The following is a 25,021-nucleotide window of genomic DNA, read 5'->3' on the forward strand; positions in this document are numbered from 1 at the left end:
GCCAGAAAGTAGGCATAGAGGGAACTTACCTCAACATAATAAAGGACATATATGACAAACCCACAGCCAACATCGTTCTCAATGATGAAAAACTGAAACCATTTCCTCTAACATCAGGAACAAGACAAGGGTGTCCACTCTCACCACTGTTATGCAACATAGTTTTGGAAGTTTTAGCCACAGCAATCAGAGAAGGAAAAGAAATAAAAGGAATCCAAATCGGAAAAGAAGCAGTAAAACTGTCACTGTTTGCAGATGACAAGTTACTCTTCATGGAGAATCCTAAAGATGCTACCAGAAAACTACTAGAGCTAATCAATGAATTTGGTAAAGTAGCAGGATACAAAATTAATGCACAGAAATCTCTTGCATTCCTATACACTAATGATGAAAAATCTGAAAGAGAAATTATGGAAACACTCCCATTTACCATTGCAACAAAAAGAATAAAATACCTAGGAACAAACCTACCTAAGGAGACAAAAGACCTGTATGCAGAAAACTATAAGACACTGATGAAAGAAATTAAAGATGATATAAATAGATGGAGAGATATACCATGTTCCTGGATTGGAAGAATCAGTATTGTGAAAATGACTATACTACCCAAAGCAATCTACAGATTCAATGCAATCCCTATCAGACTACCAATGGCATTTTTCACAGAACTAGTAAAAAAATTTCACAATTTGTATGGAAACACAAAAGACCCCAAATAGCCAAAGCAATCTTGAGAAAGAAAAAAGGAGCTGGAGGAATCAGGCTCCCTGACTTCAGACTATACTACAAACCTACAGTAATGAATACAGTATGGTACTGGCACAAAAACAGAAATATAGACCAATGGAACAGGATAGAAAGCCCAGAGAGAAACCCACATACATATGGTCACCTTATTTTTGATAACAGAAGCAAGAATATACAATGGAGAAAAAACAGCCTCCTCAATAAGTGGTGCTGGGAAAACTGGACAGCTACACGTAAAAGAATGAAATTAGAACACTCCCTAACACCATACACAAAAAGAAACTCAAAATGGATTAAAGACTTAAATGTAAGGCCAGACACTATAAAACTCTTAGAGGAAAACATAGGCGGAACACTCTATAACATAAATCACAGCAAGATCCTTTTTGACCCACCTCCTAGAGAAATAGGAATAAAAACAAAATAAACAAATGGGACCTAATGAAACTTAAAAGTTTTTGCACAGCAAAGGAAAACACAAACAAGACGAAGAGACAACCCTCAGAATGGGAGAAAATATTTGCAAACGAAGCAACTGACAAAGGATTAATCTCCAAAATTTACAAGCAGCTCATGCAGCTCAATATCAAAAAACAAACAACCAAACCCAAAACTGGGCAGAAGACCTAAATAGACATTTCTCCAAAGAAGGTATACAGATTGCCAACAAACACAGGAAAGGATACTCAACATCACTAATCATGAGAGAAATGCAACTCAAAACTACAATGAAGTATCACTTCACACCAGTCAGAATGGCCATCATAAAAAAATCAACAAATAATAAATGCTGGTGAGGGTGTGGAGAAAAGGGAACCCTCTTGCGCTGTTGGTGGGAATGTAAATTGATACAGCCACTATGGAGAACAGTATGGAATTTCTTTATAAAACTAAAAATGGAACTACCATATGACCCAGGAATCCCACTACTGGGCATATACCCTGAGAAAACCATAATTCAAAAAGAGTTGGGGCTTTCCTGGTGGCGCAGTGGTTGAGAGTCCGCCTGCCGATGCAGGGGACACGGGTTCATGCCCCGGTCTGGGAAGATCCCACATGCCGCGGAGCAGCTGGGCCCGTGAGTCATGGCCCCTGAGCCTGCGCATCCAGAGCCTGTGCTCCGCAACGGGAGAGGCCACAACAGTGAGAGGCCCGCGTACAGCCAAAAAAAGAAAAAAGAAAAAGAGTCATCTGCCACAATGTTCATTGCAGCACTATTCACAATAGCAGGACATGGAAGCAACCAAAGGGTCCATCGACAGATGAACTGATAAAGAAGATGTGGCACATATATACAATGGAATATTACTCAGCCATATAAAGAAACGAAATTGAGTTATTTGTAGTGAGGTGGATGGACCTAGAGTCTGTCATACAGACTGAAGTTAAGTCAGAAAGAGAAAAACAAATATCGTATGCTAACGCATATATACGGAATCTGAAAAAAAAAATGGTTCTGAAGAACCTTGGGGCAGGACAGGAATAATGATGGAGATGTAGAGAATGGACTTGAGGACACACGGGAGGGGGAAGGGTAAGCTGGGACGAGGTGAGAGAGTGGCATGTACTTATATATATTACCAAATGTAAAATAGATAGCTAGTGGGAAGCAGCCACATAGCACAGGGAGATCAGCTTGGTACTCTGTGAGCACTTAGAGGGGTGGGATATGGAGGGTGGGAGGGAGATGTAAAGGGGAGGAGATATGGGGATATATGTATATGTATAGCTGATTCACTTTGTTATAAAGCAGAAAGTAACACACCATTTTAAAGCAATTATACTCCAATAAAGATGTTAAGAAAAAAAAAGAGAGAGAGAGAATGTGGTCCATATCCTTGAACCTGTCAGGATATGGCCCAGCGCAATTACAGCATTGCTTACCTGATACATGATGTAAAAATTCTCCTCCTCTACTACAGGGATATTGCTAAAATTAGTATGCATGTAATAAAAGCTGGGATGCAGATGGAAAGGGAAACAGTTTTGCTGCCTTAAAAGTCAGTTATGACTTCTGCTTCCAATTATGACATGCTAGGTACTTCTACTGAGAACAACTGCTGAGAACAGCTAAGAAAGTATGTATTATGTCCAAGATAATCTTCAAAGCACCAAAAAGCTAACAAGATGATGAAGAAATACTGAGTAAAAATATAGGAAAAAGCAAAAACCTGAAAATGTAAACCCAGTTTTCAAAGATGATTTTGTTTGCAAGATATTTGCCAAAACCGTTGCAAAGCTGAGCTGCACATCTGCAACTTTTTAGGGCAAGAATGACAGAAATCCAAGCCCAGAATCTTCCTGAGGTTTGGAAACTGATTTTATATATATATAATATACAAGTATCCAAGGCTACAGGGATATTACAGGGCTATATCCTCAGATTAGGAGTGAATGGAAGTAAATCAACATTTGTGTATACTTTCAGCCTAGGTTCTGTCACAAGGTGTTCATAGAAACTCAAGCCTCAATCTTAAATTTAGGTTGAGTGGTACAGATCTCAGGTTCTGGAAAAAAATTTTTTTCTCTAGAGGAGGAACTGCCATTCCAGGTCTCAAATACTTACTAAAAATAATGTTTTAAATACAATGATAAATATTTAAAGACAGACAGGTACACAGAGAAACAAAACACCAGAACATAATAGGTTTGGAGGAAATATATAAATTCTAAAAAGAAAAATACAAAACCAAATTTAAAAATACAGAGAACAAGTTTAACAATATATTAGACATAACAGAAGAAAGAATTTATGAACCTGAACTAAAGACAGATTAGAAGAAATTGTCCAGGATCCAGTTTCAAGAGAAAAAAATGTAGCTAATACATGCGATTAAAGTCCCAGAAAATGAAAGAGAGAATGGACAGAGGCAAAATATGAAGAAATAGTGACTAAAAATTTGACATAGCTGATGAAAGATATCAAACCACAGATTCAAAAATCCCAATCTTTCCTAAATACAATAAATAAGAAGAAATGTACAACTAGACACATCATACTGAAACTGTATAGAAGAAAAGAGAATAACTAAAAAGTTAGGGGAGGATGCAGAGAATTGATTATCTTCAAAGGATTCATACTTAAGACTCAATTCTCAACAGCTATAGTGGACACCAGAAAATTGTGGAACATCATTAGTGTGCTAAAAGTAAATATTTGCAATAGTATTATCCCCAAGTAAAATATCCCACAAGCATGAATATAAAGACATTTGAAACAAAGAGAAAACAGGATTTTACCACTTCCCTTAAAGCAAGCTCTAAAAGATATACTTTAGCAGAGGGCAAAATGATTCCAGACAGGATGGTCTGAGATACTCAAAAAATAGAAAGGTTCATTTTTGTAGTATAATGTGATATAAGTAATTTAGTGTTGTAAGCAAAAGTGAATAGATGAAAATCTGTGTTAAAAAATAATTTTTGCCCACAAAAAAAAAAATAGAAAGGCAAAGACAGAGAGATAAATACATGGGTAAAACATAAGGAATATTGCATAAAATGATAAGAATAATGTCTCTGGAATTTTAAAAGATAAGGATCTAAAAATGTATCAGAGTTAGAGCATATTAAATCAAAAAGGAGTAAATGGAATAAAAGGTTTAAAGTCATTGTAGTTTCCTGGAAGAGGATAAAGGTATTGATTAATATTAGATATTGAGGGACTTCCCTGGTCTAGTGGTTAAGACTCCATGGTTCCACTGCAGGGAGCACAAGTTTAATCCCTGGTTGGGGAACTAAGATCCCATATGCTGCATGGTGCAGCCAAAAATTTAAAAAAACAACAACAACAAAAAAACATTAGCTACTGATAAGTTAAACATATATATTCTATGGAAACCATCATAGGAATAAGAAACAATATATATAACTTCCAAAGTAGGCATGATAAAACACAATTTACCCAAATAGTTAAAAAATGGAAATAAGGGCAGAAGACCTTAACAGACATTTCTCCAAAGACATACAGATGGCCAGTAGGCACGTGAAAAGATGCTCGGCATCACTAATTATTAGAGAAATGCAAATCAAAACTACAGTAAGGTACCATCTCACACCACTCAGAATGGCCATCATTAAAAAGTCTACAAATAACAAATGTTGGAGAGGGTGTGAAGAAAAGGGAACCCTCCTACACTGTTGGTGGGAATGTAAGTTGGTGCAGCCACTATGGAAAACATTATGGTATGGAGGTTCCTCAGAAAACTAAAAATAGAATTACCATATGATCCAGCAATCCCACTCCTGGGCATATACCCAGACAAAACTATAATTCAAAAAGATACATGCACCCCTGTGTTCATAGCAGCACTATTCACAATAGCCAAACATGGACACAACCTAAATGTCCATCGACAGATGAATGGTTAAAGAAGATGTGGTACATATACACAATGGAATACTACTCAGCCATAAAAAAGAATGAAATAATGCCATTTGAAGCAACATGGATGCAACTAGAGACTATCATACTAAGTGAAGTAAGTCAGAAAGAGAAAGACAAATACCATATGATATCACTTATATGTGGATTCTAAAATATGGCACAAATGAACCTATCTACAAAACAGACTCACAGGGCTTCCCTGGTGGCGCAATGGTTGAGAGTCCGCCTGCCGATGCAGAGGACACGGGTTCATGCCTTGGTCCGGGAAGATCCCACATGCTGCGGGGTGGCTAGGCCCGTGAGCCATGGCCACTGAGCCTGCACATCCGGAGCCTGTGCTCCACAATGGGAGAGGCCACAACAGTGAGAGGCCCGCGTACCGCAAAGAAAAAAAGAAAAAACAGACTCACAGACATAGAGAACAGACTCGTGGTTGCCAAGGGGGAGGGTGGTAGGGGAGCGAAGGACTGGGAGTGTGGGATGAGCAAATTTAAACTACATATATAGGATGGATAAACAACAAGGTCCTACTGTAGAGCACAGGGAAATATATTCAATATCCTGTGATAAACCATAATGGAAAAGAATTGTTTAAATGTCTGTATGTGTGTAACTGAGTCACTTTGCTGCACAGCAGAGATTGGCACAACATTGTAAATCAACTCTACTTCAATAAAAAATAAATAAATAAAAATTTTAAAAATTAAATCAGAATATATTATATGCAGACCACTGACATTTTTTAAAGGAATAATAAAAAAGATAAATTTAAGATAGGAAATAAAAGGAGAACATAAAACAAACAAAAGGCAGCATCTATGAAAACAAAAATCAAATGGCAGGATAAAACAAAAAATATCAGTAATCATAATATATATAAACAGGTAAAATTTGCTTTTAAAAGAAATGAGACACACAGATCTTTGTATCTAAATATCATTTCCCATTCAAAGAAACCAGGAGTCTCTGAACAAAGGTCTGATTACAGTTCTGGTGAATGGAAAGTGTTCTGGGCCCTCTTTTTGTACCAGAAAGTCCTGTTGGATCCTTTTCCTTCTGGTCATTGGGTGTGAACAACCACCAGTACCAATTTACTTCTGGACTACCTTTCTAATACATTAATCCATCATCACCAGTTCTAACCAACGCTTCTTATAATTGCTACAATTCCTACTTCTGTTCAGACAATTCTGCCTACTCTCAATTCCCTATATTCACACTTTTCTATATACAAAGACAGAAGAATACATGCTCATACTTTATAAACACACAGTTTAGACAACATTGTACTCATATTGCAGACCCCCCCTATTGTGTCAGTTCATTTAGAATCAGATGCTATCAGTGGAGGATAAAGAGAGAGGGAGCAACATGCAGGGGGAGCCTTCAGACCATGATGTAGATCTGACAACTGTGGAAGTGGAAAAGAGAGAAAGGACTGGGTAGGAAGAGCTTCAGATTATGGACCAGTTCTGAGAAAGAGTCAGCCAGGCAGATGGAAAGTCTCTGAGCCAAAGCACCTGATAAAACAGTCCCACACTGAACTGGAAAGGGTCAGCTTTAGAAAGCCCCTGTGCTTAGTCACTGTCTGGGAGCAGTCCAGAGGAAGAATGGCCCTGGAGTGAATGCCACGGTAGATCTACAGGACAGCAGCTGGAGGCTGGCCAAGTATGCTCTTCCATCAGATTCTCTTGAAGGAAATGTGAGCATCACATCTTTTTTTGTGAATGCCACACCTACTTACACAATTAATATTCACCCATCTTTTACATTAAAGAATCTTTTATATAATTTGTTATTAATCTTCTCTTTTTAGTTCATGGCATCGTTTCCCAAAAAAATATAATTATTATTTTCTTAAGTAAATGAAAAGTTTAGATTACACTTAAAAAAAGGAAGTGCAAATATACACAATAATCTTCCAATTTAAATTACACATACACTTTGGCCAGTAATTTCAAATAGAAAAAATACACATACGTATGCAAAGATACGTGCAAGTATGTTTTAAGAGAAAAAAAATCAAGATGCAGAACGATATAGATTACTTTATTCCACATATGTAAAAACATTAATCCGCACGAACCTGCATGACATAAATAAAAATGAAAATGTCCGAATAGATACATACAATGTATTTGACAATAGCTGATCTCAGGGAGAAGAGGACTGGGGAGGACAGCATTCAAGATGGGGCGTGCTCTTTATGCCATACACATCTTTGTATTTGAATTTTTTCTGCTACTTGTGCAAGTTCTTAAGTAATTTTAATAGGTCTTACCACTCTGAAAACAGCACAGACAACAATATTGCTAAAGAAAATAATGGTTTAACAAAAGACAAACTAGAAAGAAAATTTTGAAAAGAAACCACAAAATAGAATAATGTTAGTAACACCAAATTAACCACATGCCACTTATATGGCTCATATAAAACAAAACAAACAACAAAGAGATGATTAAAATGAAAATATTCCTGAACACAAACAGATAACAACACAGGGCTGGCCATATTAGAGTAGAATTGCAGCATTAAATAGGCCAAAGTAGGTCATTCAAAACTGATAAGAGACAGAATTCATAAGAAAGTAAAACACTGCCAAATTCATAATAAAGATAAACAGCTTCTACTCACATAAAGTAAAAGCTATTAGTAACATATGGAGAAATGGACAAAACACAGGTGCATTGAAAATCTCAAAAAGTATTTTTTAGATCAAGTGAAAGAACTATGCCACAGAAGAATGCAATAACAGAACAATATAACAGCCCTACCTATTATTAACTGAGCACTTACCATTCAACAGGCAACACACTATACAGTCTCTTATTAAATCCCCAGAACACCCAAATTACATACAAAACTCTGAGACTTCAAGAAGTTAAGACACTTATGAAAACAAAGTTAAGATACTTAAGAAAAACTTATGGTTACCAAAGAGGAAAGCGGAGAGAGATAAATTGGAAATTTGGAATTAACAGACACATACTACTATATATAAAATATTATAGATAAACAACAAGGACCTACTGTATAGCATAGGGAACTATATTCAATATCTTGTAATAACCTATAATGGAAAAGAATCTGGAAAAGCAAACACATATACATACATATGTGTGTGTGTGTGTGTGTGTGTGTGTGTGTGTGTGTGTGTGTGTGTGTGTATAACTGAATCACTTTGCTGTACACCTGAAACATGGTAAATCAACTATACTTCAATAAAAAAATAAAAATTTTTAAAAAGAAGTTAAGATACTAATACAAGGGTATCCAGAAAACAAGTGGGATTCAAATCCAAGATTGTCTGATTACAAAGCCTGCACACCACTTAGTGCGGCTACAATATAAGTCACTGCATATAATAGCACTGAATTAGTATTGTAGATACTATTGGGATATCTAGTAAACCACAAAGCAAATATCAATAAATTCCAAGAAACTGTTACTCTAAAGAACATATTTTCTTATGTTAATAAGGATAAACAATAAAAATTAAACAAAATAATTTCAACAAGTTAAAAAAACACTTTCCCCCATAAGTTGTGTATCAATAAGATAAAGAAAACTGCAATAGAAATTATTTAGAAAATAAATGAACACACCATAAATAAAAATGTATGAAATAAGGTCAAAATACTTATATTTGTTAAAAATATGAAAGGTAAAGAAATTAAATTTTCAACAAGAAATTAGGAAAATGCCCAAATAGAGATGTCAACCTTCTGTGGAAGCAGGAAACAAATAAACAAAACGTTTTGAAAAAAAGAAACAACAAAAACTCAGAGGGGCAAAAACTGAATTTATAACTAATCCAAAAGTTTTTTGGTCAAATATGGTAGGTTGGACTCATTTGTTTTTCTGGATGACTGGTCATGATATCTAATAGCTACGGAATCATACACCATAAACCTTGCTAAAAAAATTAAAGACATGGTTTTACACTAGTGTGGGTATAGTAATTTGACAAGTAGAGAATAAAGCACTTGTAATTGAAAATAAATGAGAAAAGACAAAAAAATATACTAATTTCTAGAAAATTCATTCTAGGGAAGAAAAAAATTCCCCAAATATCATTAGAAATGGGAAAGAAAACAATGCAACTTTAGAAATGGAGATTAAAACTAAAGAGAGAATATATACAAACTCTGCATATAAGCTTATAAATTTCAACTGAATACATGGCTTTCTGTAAGAATATGTTACCAATTGACTTCAGAAAAAATATTAAACATGAATAACCCAAGAATTAGAAAATAAAAAGTTTTAACTATCAAAAAATTACCTTCCCAAACAGTTCAAATGTTTCAAGACAGTGAATTCTTCCACATTTTCAAGGTTATTCCTAAGCTATTTTAATTCCAGAATATTAAAAAAGAAGAAATGCTACCCAATTAACTTTATAAAGCAAGAATGACTTTGATAACAGAGTCCAACAAAAAAAATACACTAAATACATATTTCACTCATGAGTATATATTTTAAAAATACAATAAAATATTGCCTAACAGAATTCAATACAATATTTAAAAATAATACATCATAATCAAGGAATATAAAGATGTTTCAATATCAACAATGATGTTGATGACCATTTCAAACAAGAGCACATATGGACAGAATTTCTTTGATTTAATCTTATCTCTGAATTTATTATGCTAATACCCTGGTATGCTTTCCCCATGATTAACTTTTTTGTCTTATTCTTTCCTGATATATGTGTTATCAGTAAGCTATCTAGGATCCTATGCAAATAACCTAATTCTAAATACCATTAAAAATGCATGCACCATGATGTCCATCACAGAATTATTTTAAGAGGAAAATATAAGTAGGAAGAAGAAAGGGGCAGGGGGAAGGAGAATAAAAGAAGAGGAGGAGGAAGAAAAAGAATTTTTAACAATGAAAGAAAATGGACGAGAAAGTGGGCAGTGATTGTCTTGAGGGAGAAAAATAACAGATGATTTTGGTTTTCTTCTCTTCATTTTTCTAATTTTTAAAATAAGCTGTATAACATAAAATGAGAACAAGCAAACACTTTAAGGGAAGAAGAAAATAGATTAATAATTGTATTGGGTAGTTTTAAACTTTCTTAAACATTAACTAAAAATGCACTTTTAAAAGCAAATGAAAATATCATAAAGATCTTCTAAACAACCCAAGAAGCTTTATATCTTGTCAGTCAAAAAAATGATTCATTCAGAAAGAAAAGAGAATACTCTTTTTGACTGGGTAAATTAACATGGATAAGTACAACATTTTTTTTTAGAAATATACATATAAGTGTATGTGCATAAGTGTACATATAGTTAGGAGTTATGTGTGTATATATGTATACACATATAACACATACATATAAAAATTATTTATTTTATATGTATAATTTTTATAGTGCCATCCAATCATTCAATTATGTCAATCTTTACCGACAATTTACATAACAACTATCCAGTAAAATTTAATGTCATAGTCAATTATACAGTCTAATTATTAAACAACAATAGAGAAAGGTCATTCAGTATTTTACCTCATATTTTGGATATACGGTTTCCTTTATGACAGATACTGGAACAGAGAATTTGGGTGAAGTCAGATTCCAAAACAACTTGGTAAATCCTGGATAAGCAGACACCTTTGAAAATAACATAAAAGGCTATTAGAAACTAACAAATGGTCCCTAGGGTAAATACCCAAGCTCCTATCAAAATTAGTTCTAGCTGCTGAGAAAATGAGGTGATTGGTTCCACAGTGTCTGCAAATCTGGGAAAGACAATTTATCATACCCATCAGATTAGCAAAAATATAGTCAGCAATTTCAAGTGATGCCAAGGATGTGGGAAATTAGTAGAACCACACTAGAGGCAAACTGGCCATTTCTAGTAAAATAGAAAATGTACATGCCGCATAATCCAATAATTTCACTTCCAGCTACATATTCTAAGGAAATTCTTCCACATATTCATGAAGAGATATGTACAAGGATGCTGATACAGCATACGAAATAGCAAAAAACAAAGCCCAATTTAAATGTCAATTAATAGAGAAACAGATGAATAAAATGTGGTGAATTCTAATAACTGAACACTGTAAAGCCATTCCAGCACAAAAATTACAAACCATAGATGGATCTTAGAAGCACAGTATTAACAGTAAAATAAGTAACTTTTAGAAAGATACATACAAAATCGTGTCATTTATATAAATGTACCTAGAACACACAGAACTATAGTATTTATTGTTTAGGGTCATAAGTACATCTAATAATGTATAAAATCATGGACTGGAAAAAAAGATAATTGTAACAATAACTGTCCTTGAGTAAAAAGGAAGAGAAATGGAATTACGAAGAAGTACAAGAGGACTTAATTTGTTTTTAAAATGTCTTTTAAAAAATCTGGAACAAGTATAACAAAATATTACTTACAAATTTTTGATAACATGTACCAATGTGTTTGTTAGTTTGGTTTCTGTATTTATTTGTTTCTTTAAACCTTTTCAAATAAAATTTAATCAGGCATAGAAGAATTTTTAGGGAGGTGAAACTATCCTGCATGATACTAGAATTGTGGCTAAATGACATTCAGTTCTCAAAACCACTGAACTTTACAGCACAAAGACTGACACAATGTATGCAAATTTTTAAAAAATCATTTAGGAGGTCAAGAGGAATCCCAGGATAGTAACCTTGGAAATGAGTAGGGTATATAAGACTAAAGGCAAAAGAAACTGTATGTAGCACTACACTTTAGTTGATAAAGTTGTTTCCCACAGGAATATGGGTTAATAATTCTGATACTTCTATACTGGAATTAAACAATTAAGTAAATGGATGGAGGATGGTGGGAGCCAGGTTTGTCACTCACTGTAGGGAGCTTAAAGATAAGTAAGGGAGGAGGTTAGAATGATACATGAGGTCATGAATTAGAGTTGTAGACATCAGTATGAACTCATGCTTAGCTTAAGTTAGACAAAGATGGTTACATATACGACAATCCAAAACCTGTGGGATGTGGCAAAAGCAGTTCTAAGAGAGAAGTTTATTGCTATACAAGCCTACCTCAAGAAACAAGAAAAATCTCAAATAAACAGTCTAACCTTACACCTAAAGGAACTAGAGAAAGAAGAAAAAACAAAACACAAAGTTAGCAGAAGGAAAGAAAGCATAAAGATCAGAGCAGAAATAAATGAAATAGAAACAAAGAAAACAATAGTAAAGATCAATAAAACTAAAAGCTGGTTCTTTGAGAAGATAATCAAAATTAATAAACCATTAGCCAGACTCATCAAGAAAAAGTGGGAGAGGACTCAAATCAATAAAATTAGAAATGACAAAGGAGAAGTTACAACAGACACCGCAGAAATACAAAGCACCCTAAGAGACTACTACAAGTAACTCTATACCAACAAAATAGACAACCTGGAAGAAATGGACAAATTCTTAGAAAGGTATAACCTTCCAAGACTGAACCAGGAAGAAATAGAAAATATGAACAGACCAATCACAAGTAATGAAAGTAAAACTGTGATTAAAAATCTTCCAACAAACAAAAGTCCAAGACCAGATGGCTTCACAGGTGAATTCTATCAAACATTTAGAGAAGAACTAACACCCATCCTTCTCAAACTCTTCCAAAAAATTGCAGAGGAAGGAACATTCCCAAACTCGTTCTATGAGGCCACCATCACCATGATACCAAAACCAGACAAAGACACTACAAAAAAAGAAAATTACAGACCAATATCACTGATGAAAATAGATGCAAAAATCCTCAACAAAATACTAGCAAACAGAATCCAACACCACATTAAAAGGATCTTACACCATGATCAAGTGGGATTTATCCCAGGGATGCAAGGATTCTTCAATATATGCAAATCAATCAATGTGATACACCATATTAACAAACTGAAGAATAAAAATCATATGATCATCTCAATAGATGCAGAAAAAGCTTTTGACAAAATTCAACACCCATTTATGATAAAAACTCTCCAGAAAGTGGGCATAGAGGGAACCTACCTCAACATAATAAAGGCCATATATGAAAAACCCACAGCAAACATCATTCTCGATGGTGAAAAATTGAAAGCATTTCCTCTAAGATCAGGAACAAGACAAGGATGTCCACTCTAACCACTATTATTCAACGTAGTTTTGGAAGTCCTAGCCACGGCAGTCAGAGAAGAAAAAGAAATAAAAGGAATACAAACTGGAAAAGAAGAAGTAAAACTGTCACTGTTTGCAGGTGATATGATACTATACACAGAGAATCCTAAAAATGCCACCAGAAAACTACTAGAGCTAATCAATGAATTTGGTGAAGTTGCAGGATACAAAATTAATGCACAGAAATCTCTTGAATTCCTATACACTAATGATGAAAAATCTGAAAGAGAAATGAAGGAAACACTCCCATTTACCATTGCAACAAAAAGAATAAAATACCTAGGAATAAACCTACCTAGGGAGACAAAAGACCTGCATGCAGAAAACTATAAGACACTGATGAAAGAAATTGAAGATGATACCAACAGATGGAGAGATATACCATGTTCTTGGATTGGAGGAATCAATATTGTGAAAATGACTATACTACCCAAAGCAATCTACAGATTCAATGCAATTCCTATCAAATTACCAATGGCATTTTTTATGGAACTAGAACAAAATAATCTTAAAATTTGTATGGAGACACAAAAGACCCCAAATAGCCAAAGTAGTCTTGAGGGAAAAAAACAGAGCTGGAGGAATCAGACTCCTGGGCTTCAGACTATACTACAAAGCTACAGTAATCAAGACAATATGGTACTGGCACAAAAACAGAAACATAGATCAATGGAACAAGATAGAAAGCCCAGAGATAAATCCATGCACCTATGGTCAACTAGTCTATGACAAAGGAGGCAAGGATATACAATGGAGAAAAGACAGTCTCTTCAATAAGTGGTGCTGGGAAAACTGGACAGCTACATGTAAAAGAATTAAATTAGAACACTCCCTAACACCATACATAAAAATAAACTAAAAATGGATTTGAGACCTAAATGTAAGACCAGAAAATATAAAACTCTTAGAGGAAAACATAGGAAGAACACTCTTTGACATAAATCACAGCAAGATCTTTTTTGATCCACCTCCTACAGTTATGGAAATAAAAACAAAAATAAATGGGACCTAATGAAACTTAAAAGTTTTTGCACAGCAAAGGAAACCATAAACAAGACGAAAAGACAATCCTCAGAATGGGAGAAAATATTTGCAAACGAATCAATGGACAAAGGATTAATCTCCAAAATATATAAACAGCTCATGCAGCTCAATGTTAAAGAAACAAACAACCCAATCCAAAAATGGGCAGAAAACCTAAATAGACATTTCTCCAAAGAGGACATACAGATGGCCAAGAAGCACATAAAAAGCTACTCAACATCACTAATTATTAGAGAAATGCAAATCAAAACTACAATGAGGTATCACCTCACACCAGTTAGAACGGGCTTCATCAGAAAATCTACAAACAACAAATGCTGGAGAGGGTATGGAGAAAAGGGAACCCTCTTGCACTGTTGGTGGGAATGTAAATTGATACAGCCACTATGGAGAACAGTATGGAGGTTCCTTAAAGAACTAAAAATAGAATTACCATATGATCCAGCAATCCCACTACTGGGCATATACCCTGAGAAAACCATAATTCAAAAAGACACATGCCCCCCAATGTTCACTGCATCACTATTTACAATAGCCAGGTCATGGAAGCAACCTAAATGCCCATCGACAGACAAATGGATAAAGAAGTTGTGGTACGTATATACAATGGAATATTACTCGGCCATAAAAAGGAACGAAATTGAGTCATTTGTTGAGACATGGATGGATCTAGAGACTGTCATACAGAGTGAAGTAAGTCAGAAAGAGAAAAACAAATATCATATATTATCACATGTATGTGGAACCTAGAAAAATGATACAGATGAACCGGTTTGCAGGGCAGAAGTTGATACACAGATGTAGAGAACAAATGTATGGGCACCAAGGGGGGAAAGTTGTGAGGGGGTGGGGATGGTGGTGTGCTGAACTGGGCGATTGGGATTGACATGTATACACTGATGTGTATAAAACTGATGACTAATAAGAACCTGTGGTATAAATAAATAAATAAAATTCAAAACTTAAAAAAAAGATGGTTACAGATAGAAATATTATGTATATTTATTATATTTATTATGTGTATTATAAATATGTGTATTTATAGGAAGGAGTTAGTATACAGACATATATTTGTGTGAGGTGAGAAGGCCTAGAAGCAACAAAGCCCCAGCAGCAACAAGCACATCCAATGCTCTGATCTTAGTTTCTAACTACATTCTCCAATAAAGGGAACTGAGGCTCCCTGTAGAAATGGCTGATTCTATGGACTGGGGCAGGAAATACGCAAGATAAACCTGGAGCATCTGTACTACCAGTAATTAAGTGTTAAAAAAAAAAATCCCACAGTGATGGGGTCTGTCAAAGGGACGTAGGAGACAACTGAAGGAGCTCTCAATGACCAAAGCTCAAACAATTTTAGCAAAATAATAACAATAATAATAAAGTAGTATTGTAATATAACTCAAAGTATAGCATAAACATCCATGGGTCATACTGATATAAGTAAATGACTGAATAAATAAATAAATGGGAAGAACAGACAAACATCCTGTCCAGATGAATTCAAATTAATCTTTGTAGATACTCTGCTCTGAAAGAGGTGGAGCATAGCTCCACATTCCTTAAGTGTGGGCTGCACATAGTGACTTCTTTCCAGAGTACAGAACGGAAAGGAGGCAAAAAGAGAAAATTGACAATAAAGAAAACCTGGCAGACACTACCTCAGCCAGGTGATTAAAGTTAACATCAACAATGATAAGTCATATTGATAATACGTACTCTAAATATGATATGATGAAAATGGCACCTTACCTCAGTGGTCTTCCTCCCAAAATCACATAACACAATCAAATCAAAAACACATCAGTCAATCCCGATTAGGGACAGTCTACAAAATACCTGACCAGTACTCTCCCAAACTGTCAAGGTCAACAAAAACAAGGAAAGTCTCAGAAACTGTCACAGCCAAGAGAAGCCTAAGGAAACATAACAACTAAATGTAATGTGGTATCCTGGAGGGAATCCTGGAACAGAAAATGGGCATTACATTAAAACTTAGGAAATCTGAATGAAGTATGGACCTTAGTTAATAATAACGTATAAATATCAGTTCACTGATTTTAACAAATGTACCATACTGCTCTAAGATGTATTGGTAGTTTCTTAGCGCTACTGTAGCAAATACAATTCGGTGGCTTAAAACAACAGAAATTTATTCTCTCAGAGTTCTGGAAACAAGAAGTCCATCAGGGTGTCAACAGGGCCATGCTCCCTCTGAATGCTATAGAGAATTCTCCTGTGCCTCTTCCTAGCTTCTAGTGGTTGCCAGCAACCCTTGGCATTCCTTGGCTTGCAGTGGCATCATTCCAATTTGCTTCCATCAGTTCGAGGCGTCTTCCCTGTGTGTCTGTGTGTTCACAGAGCATTCTCTTCTTATAAGGACACCAGTTATATTGGATTTAGGGCTTACCCTTGGGTTTAGGGCTAACCCTAAATCCAAGGTGATCTCATTCCAAGATTCTTAATTACATCTGTAAAGACCCTATTTCCAAATAAGGTCACATTCACAGGTACCATGGGTTAGGACTTGGATATATCTTCTGGGGGCCACTATTAACCCACCATTTTCATGTTAATAATAGGGGAAACAGTGTGGGAAATCTCCACACTGTCTTTGTAATTTTTCTGGAAGTCTAAGACTATTCTAAAAAATAAAGTTTACTATCAATAAAATGATAATAATAAAACAAACAGTAAAAGAAAAATAATTTTTAAAAATAGCTGGAAGTGAAAAACTTAATCAGGCATTCATGACAAGATTTGAAGAAAATGTGGCAAGATTTTTTAAAATAATAGCTATCTGAATCCACGGTATTATTGGTAATTGTGTTTTCCTTAACTTTCATTGACTTTGAATAATATTTAATTGGACCAAGCACTTTCCCCAACAAGATTTGTCTTTCACCAGAAAAAAATGAGCACAGATGATTTTAAAGCATCAACTTACAAGCATTACTCTAACATTAACTATGAAACCTTAAGAGTGACCATCTCCTGGAGCATGGTTGCTATACAGACTTCTGACAGTAATATCCAAAGACCCAAACACAGTAAATAAAGATTCACAATTATAAGCTGATACTGAGTCTTCAGCACTTTTATTTCTAGTCAACTATTCTTTGATCACATGTCCTCTCTACCAACAGAGTATTTATTTAGAGAAAGGTAGATTTTGCAGTTGCCACGTTAATTTGTCCACCACAGAAATTCAAAATTGTTTCCATCTCACTCATCCTCTATTTGGTGGGCACACTGCATCACTTTATGCTGTATAGACCTAGAGCCAGGAATTCCTTGACAAAAGATGAATAAACTCTTCCAAAATCAGCTGACAATTCTTTTTCCAAAGATCACCTAGAAATTAAGATTTCAGATATTCAAATGATATGTCACATACAATATGGTAACTCTTCCCTTGTAGTAGGTAGACTTTCAGCAGCTTAAGCATCCAGAATACAATTATTCCCCTAGAAGAAGGCAGAATACAAGCCTCTAAGTGGGAAGAGAGGAAAATCTATCACTAAACAGCACGATTTTGCTCTCAAGGAAAAACACAGATGCACTTTCAGGAGAGAATGTGTCAAATTAAACTAGCAAAGAAACACTCATCATGGTAAACTGGTTTCCCCAGCAATGCTCAGAACTTTCTAAGAGGAAATGAGGAAAATGGTTAAAAACAGCCAGGTTGGTGGCTGCTAGAACTTGACAGGAGGGTAAAGATTGCACTAACTATAAAGCAAGCTAGGTTAATTTAGTAAAACAGCACCTGCACAGCCCCTAAGGTTACTACATATGTTACAACCCAATACAATAACTCATGTTCATACTGAAGACTCAATGTCAGAATATTATATTCACTAAGGGAGAGAGACATGCAAATTAGCTTCAGGGGTAAGTTGAGCTTCATATAAATGAAATATAAGGATGAACAAGAGTTTCTAAAATGTGGTCTGAGCTCTGGAGAGCCTCAAGACCTTTCAGGGGTCTTTTCAAGACCTTTCCACACTAAAAATACAAAGAGGTCATTTGCCTTTTTCACTGTGTTGAAATTTGCACTTTGTGTTAAAAAAAAAAAAAAGAGAGTAAAATTGGTGGACCTTAGTGTGAATTAAGGCAGCAGGATCTTAAAAATACCCCCACAAAGCAGGAAAAAAATGTTCATTTTATTAAATCTCAACTTTTAAGTGAATATCTTTTTAATATTCAGTGTAACAAAATGATAAGTACACATGAAGTTCCTCTGTGGCCATAGTGCAGTAGGATGGTGGTTTTGAGGAAAAACATGTGTGCTATTGTTTGAGTTCTGAACTGAACTAGCTACCATTTTTACTTGAGAGGACAAATATCAAACAACCTTTATTCAGACTTCGGTTTGTGGTAAGCATTTTCTTGAAAATGAGAAAATCAGTCATTTCAAATAAAATAATTGAGAATATTTGTGTCAAGAGAAAAAATTTAAGCTTTTAGCAATAATTAGAATTTTGGAAAAATTGTGTCCCTCACCATGAGCTTGCCAGGTTCCCAGTGCTAAAAGACTTTTCTGATAATATTAAAATTGAGATATTTTGACATTATATATTAGTGAAATGTGTCAACATTTGAAGATCTACATAACTTGATGAATAGTACTTTCTAAATGACCAATGCAAAATGTTACAAAATCATGCATGGGTAAAAGAGCCATTCAAAGTACAAAATGAGGCAATAGATTTTCATGTAATAAGGTATAAAAAAGTCATTGACATGGTTTCAGATTTCAATTGCAACAAACTTTTTTACCTGTACAAATTATCATTTAATACATTTTCTTTTCAGCTAAGTTTAATTTTTTTTTTTTTGGTACTGGTCCAACAACCACAATTCTTATATTAAACTTTTAACTTTGAGATAATTATAGATTCACAGACAGTTTTAAGAAATAATACAGAGAGACCCTATCTATCCTTTACTCAGTTTACCTCAAAGGTAACATCTTGCAAAACTGTAGTACAGAATAACAAAATATTGACATTCATATAGTTAAGATGCAGAACATTTCCATCACTGTAAGTGATCCCTCATATTGTCCTGTATAGACACACTCCTCCCATTCCCACCCACCCTCATTCTGAAACCCTGAAAACCACTAATCTGTTCTCCATTTCTGTAATTTTGTCACTTCATGAATGTTATATAATAAAATCAGCCAGTGTGTAGTGTTTTGGAATTGGTTTTTACCAGCATAATTCTCTGAAGACTTATCCTTATAGAGTTTATGTATTCATTCTGCAACATGCTTAATAGTAGTTGCATGTTTATTTTGGTTTTTTAACTGCCAAACTATTTTTCAGGGTTCTGAGAAAGGAGTTTTGTTAATTAAGCATACACTTTCCTTAACATTATAGAGCTATTCAAAGTATTTATTTCATATTGAGTGAGTTGTGGTAGTTTGTGTTTTTTGAGGAACTGCTCTGTTTTGTCTAAGTTGTCAAATTTATGTGTGTAGAGTTGTTTATAGTATTCCCTTATTATTATTTTGATGTCTGGAGGGTCTGCAGTGATATCTCCTGTTTCACTTCTAATATTGGTAATTTGTGTATTTTCTGGTTTTTCCGTATCAGTCTTGCTAGAGGTCAATTTTTTCTAAGAACTACCTCTTTGTTTCATGGATTTTCTCTATTGTTTTCATGTTTTCAACCTTATTGATTTCTGCTCTTCATTATTCCTTCCCACTGCTTGCTTTGGGTTTATTTTGCTCTTCTTTTTCTAGGCTCTTGAGGTGGGACCTTAAATTATTGATTTGAGACTTTCTCTTTTTTACTATAAGCATTTAGTGCTATAATTTTCCCTCTCGGCACTGCATTATCTGTGTTCCACAAATTTTGATGTGTTGTATTTTCATTTTAATTCAGTTCAATTGATTTTCAATGTATTTTTTAAATCCCTTGAGACTCCCTGGATTAACACATGGATTACTTATACCTGTATTGTTTAGATTCCAACAGTTTGGAGATTTTTCTGTTACCTTTGTTATTAATCTCTAGTTTGATTTCATTATGGATTTGTTTTATCTTGGTATGTGTCCTGCAGGAACGTGAAAAGAATATGTATTCTGCTCTTGTTGGGTGTATTGTTCTGTACACTTCAATTAGATCCTGTTGGTTGATGGAGTTATTGATTTTTCTCCATCCTTGCTGATTTTCTAAGTGTTCTACCAACTATTTAGAGAGGGGTGTTGAAGTCTCCAAGTATAATTGTGGAATGGCCTATTTGTCCTTTTAGTTCTACCAGTTTTTGCTTCACATATTTTGCAGCTGTTTTGTGCACACACTCTTTAAGACTACTATGTCTTCCTGGCGGATTGACCTTTTTATCATAATATAATGCCTCTCTCTGTCTCTGATAACTTTCTTTGCTGGGAAGTCTACTTTATCTGATATTAATATAGCCACTCCTGCCTTTCTTTGATTAGTGTTTGCACGACTTATCTTTTTTTACCCTTTTACTTTCAACTTCTCTAAGTCATTATATTTGAAGTCAGTTTCTTGTGGACACTAAATAGTTGGTCATGTCTTTTAACCCACTCTGCAAGCTCTGTAACTTAACTGGTGTATTTAGATCATATATATATATTTTTTATATCTTTATTGGAGTATAATTGCTTTACAATGTTGTGTCAGTTTCTGCTGTATAACAAAGTGAATCAGTTATATGTATACATATATCCCCATATCCCCTCCCTCTTGAGCCTCCCTCCCACCTTCCCTATCCCACCCCTCTAGGTGGTCACAAAGCACTGAGTTGATCTCCCTGTGCTATCTCCCCATGCTATGATCTCCCTAGCTATCTATTTTATATTTGGTAGTGTATATACGTCAATGCTACTCTCTCACTTCGTCCCAGCTTCCCCTTCCCCACAACACGGTGTCCTCAAGTCCATTCTATACATCTGCATCTTTGTTCCTGTCCTACTGCTAGGTTCAGTAACATTTTTTTTTTTAGATTCCATATATATGTATTAGTGTATGGTATTTGTTTTTCTCTTTCTGACTTACTTCATTCTGTATGACAGACTCTAGGTCCATCCACCTCACTACAAATAACTCAATTTCATTTCTTTTTATGGCTGAGTAATATTCCATTGTATATATGTGCCACATCTTCTTTTTCCATTCATCTGTTGATGGACACTTAGGTTGCTTCCATGTCCTGGCTATTGTAAATAGTACTGCAATGAACATTGTGGTACATGTCTCTTTTTGAATTATGGTTTCCTCAGGGTATATGCCCAGTAGTGGAATTGCTGGGTCATATGGTATTTCTATTTTTAGTTTTTTAAGGAACCTCCATACTGTTCTCCATAGTGGCTGATGTATTTAAGTTAGGGATTTTGTCTGCCATTTCATTTTTGTTTTCTCCTTGTTTTCTCTGGTTTCTTTTGTTTCTCTGTTTTCTATTTCCTGCTTTCCTGTTACATGGACATATTTTAGAATTCCACTTTTATTTATCTATGGTATTTTTGAGTATATATTTCTTTGTATAGCTTTTTAGTTTTGCTCTAGGTATTACATTATATAAACATAATAAACATAACTTATCAAAGTCTACTGATGTCTCCAATTTACCAGTTCAGGTGGTGTGTAGAAACCTTACCTCCCTTTATGTCTCTTTATTCTTCTCCATTTATAATACAGTTGTCTTAAACATTTCCTCTATATACATTCAACAGTATAATTTTTTTTCAACTGACAGACATAATTTAGATAACTCAAAAGGAGAAGGAAACTCTATTGCATTTACCTGTGTTTTTGTTTTACACGTTTTTGTTCCTTTTAGATATTCCGAGATTTTTTCTTTCATCATTTTTTTTTTCCTGTTTAGAGAACATCTTCTAGTCTTTCTTGTAGTGTAAGTCTGCTGGGTGACAAATTCTCTTAGTTTCCTTTCATCTGAAAATGTCTTGATTCCCTTTCATCCCCGAAGGATATCTTCTCTGGATATAGGACTCAGGGCTTACAGTTCTTTCCTTTCAGCATTTGAAAAATGTTCCATCACTTACTTCTGGCCTCCATGGTTTCTGATGAGAAATCCACTGCCATTAAAATTGTTTTTCTCCTGTAGGTAACATATTACTTCTCTCTTGATGCTTTCAAGATTTTTTTCTTTGTTATTAGTTTTCATAAGTTTCACTAGTAAGTGACTTGGTACAGATTTCTTTGGATTTTTCTTACTTGGAGTTTGCTCAGCTTCCTGAATATGTAGGTTTAAGTCTTTTGCTAAACTGGGGAAGTTTCCAGTCATTATTTCTTCCTATGCGTTTTCAGTCACCCCTCTTCCTCTTCTCCTTCCAGGACTGTGATAACACAAATGTTAGATCTTTTGTTTTACTCCCACAAGTCCCTGAGGGTCTGTTAATTTTTTTTTTCAGTCTGTTTCTCTTTGTTGCTCAAACTGGATAAATTCTATTGTTTTATCTTCAAGTTCATTTCCTGTTTCATCCATGCTACTTTTGAGCCCACCTGCTGAGCATTTTATTTTAGTTACTATATTTTTTCAATTCTAAAATGTCTTCAATTTCTTTACTATGTATCTTCAATGTCTATACTAAGACTTTCTATTTCTTTTCTGAATCTTTCTATTTTTTAAAAATTTGTTTCAGGTGTGTTCATAATTATCACTGAAGCATTTTTAGGATGGTAGCTTTAAAATCATTGTCAGATAATTCTAACATCTCTGTTATCTAAGCAATAGCATCTATTGATTATCTTCTTACGTTCAGTTTGAGACTTTCCTGGTTCTTGGTATGATTAGTGATTTTCAGTTGAAATTTGGATATCTGGGGTATTTTGCTCTGAGGCTCTGGATCTTATTTAAACCTTCTGTTTTAACTGACACTCTGCTAGGCTTCCTCTGGTACCACCACAGTGGGGAGGGAGAGGAGTGGCTCATTACTACTAGGTGGGGATGCAAGTCCAGGATCCCCATGTGGTCTCAACTAACACAGTAAGAGGGGAAACCTCATTACCACTTTATTAAGCTGAAAGTTCCAGCCCCAAACAGCCTTCATTGATACCACCCTGGCAGGGCTATTATAGTGCCTTCTTATACTCTGGGCAAGAGCAAAAGTCTAGTTTTCCTTCTAGGCCTTTGCTGGCAGAGGTGAGGAAAGGACCAGGGCCACCATTTTTTCTGTGGTGTTTGGCTAGGGTAGAGTAGTTATTGTTGAAAAGTTTTGTCTTGCTAGGCTGTCCCTTTCCTGGTTCTTTGGCTAGAGGGAGTAGGCTTTTGTTTGGACTTTTTTTTTTTCTTCTGTCTTTACCTAGTTTTCTTTCTAGGTTACCAATTTTTCAACTCTAAGTCTAGAATATGTGAAGCAAAAAAGAAAACCCAAGGAACTAACTCGCCACTGTGCCATTTGTTGGGTCCCAAAGTTCCTAGTTAGTGCCTTAGTCTCTCCACCTTTTAGATCTGTCCTGTTTGTAACACGCAGGTTTTTACCTGTACTTAGCAGGAGGAATAGGAAAAAGTACTTCTACTGCATCATCCCCAGAAGTGGAAGTCTCACAACTAAGTTTCAAGAAACTACCACTTGTAAAGTTTTGGTATATTAATAAAGGAGAATATCCATAATTATGTTAAAAGTCTATTAAAATAATCTCTTCCTTTCCAACTATATATCTTCATGAAGCCAGAATTTTCCTCATATATTTCAACCAAAACAACCTACCACAAAATTGAATGCAGAAGCAAACGTAAGAACCCAGCTGTCATCTATTAAGCCAGACATTAAAGAAATTTGCAAAAAAAAATATAATCCTAGTTTTACACTACTTTTCTGTTTTAAAAAATATAACTATTTTTCATAAAAATACATTATGTTAACATATATGACTTTATTACTGTTATTTTTAATTTTAAAAAATAAACATTTAAGCATTTTCCCAGTTTTAATTTCCAACACTGTAAATGTCAATAGATATAACCCACATAAATAATTATTGAAGTCCTCAAAACTTTTTAAAAGTATAAAAAGGGTCCTGAAACCAAAAAGTCTGACAGCTTGAAAGATAGAGAAAACTAATATTAAAGGAACTTCTTACTTCCTCTCCCGAGAGTTGTAGGTGTGGTTTGTGAGCACTCCGTCCAGTTCCTGGTGCCAATTCAGGTGGTATCCCTGGTCTTGTTGGAAGGACGGCAACATATTCTTCATTGTCACCCATAACAGGAATTCCTTGCAGTATTCTACAGGGTTTTTAATAACAAAAAAAAATTGTTCTTTAAGCCATTGATAAGTCAAAGGGTGTTTTCTCTCATTTTATATCTCTACCGAAATAAACGTTTGATATTTGTACTAAATAGATATTGTGCAGAAGTCAGATAATCCAAAATGGGAAATAATTCAAGAATAATTGTTGGCTTCTGAATGCATTTTAGTAGTAATCTTTCGGTGGTTTTGTTTTATAATATTGGAATAATAAATTCACTCTATGAAAGCCTCATGATAAGAGAGGTAAAAAGTTCTCTGCCTTCTGATCCCTAACCTGCTCCTCACTCCAAGTCACAGGAAATGGTTTCATTTCTTAGACTGAGGCAAAGCATCAGCCTAAGCAGAACTGCCTTCTCACATTAAGGTTTTCCCTTCCTGATTAGTATCTTGCCAAGATGAACAGAAAACTGTTACGGCATTAGGTCTTTATTTC

General features: G+C 34.8%; 1 protein-coding gene across 1 annotated transcript in view; it reads right to left on the reverse strand.

Moving 5' to 3' along the window:
* The window catches only part of LOC141277805 (uncharacterized), a 109,177-nt gene that overhangs the window by 12,825 nt on the left and 71,331 nt on the right, over positions 1–25,021 (reverse strand). The window contains exons 6-7 of the mRNA XM_073799896.1: positions 24,422–24,563; positions 10,659–10,763 (exon numbers count right to left, since the gene is read on the reverse strand). Coding sequence (XP_073655997.1) covers positions 10,659–10,763; positions 24,422–24,563 — 247 coding nt within the window. The remainder of the gene's footprint in view (positions 1–10,658; positions 10,764–24,421; positions 24,564–25,021) is intronic.

Source organism: Tursiops truncatus, chromosome 2, assembly GCF_011762595.2.
Source record: "Tursiops truncatus isolate mTurTru1 chromosome 2, mTurTru1.mat.Y, whole genome shotgun sequence".
NCBI classification, from domain to species: domain Eukaryota; kingdom Metazoa; phylum Chordata; class Mammalia; order Artiodactyla; family Delphinidae; genus Tursiops; species Tursiops truncatus.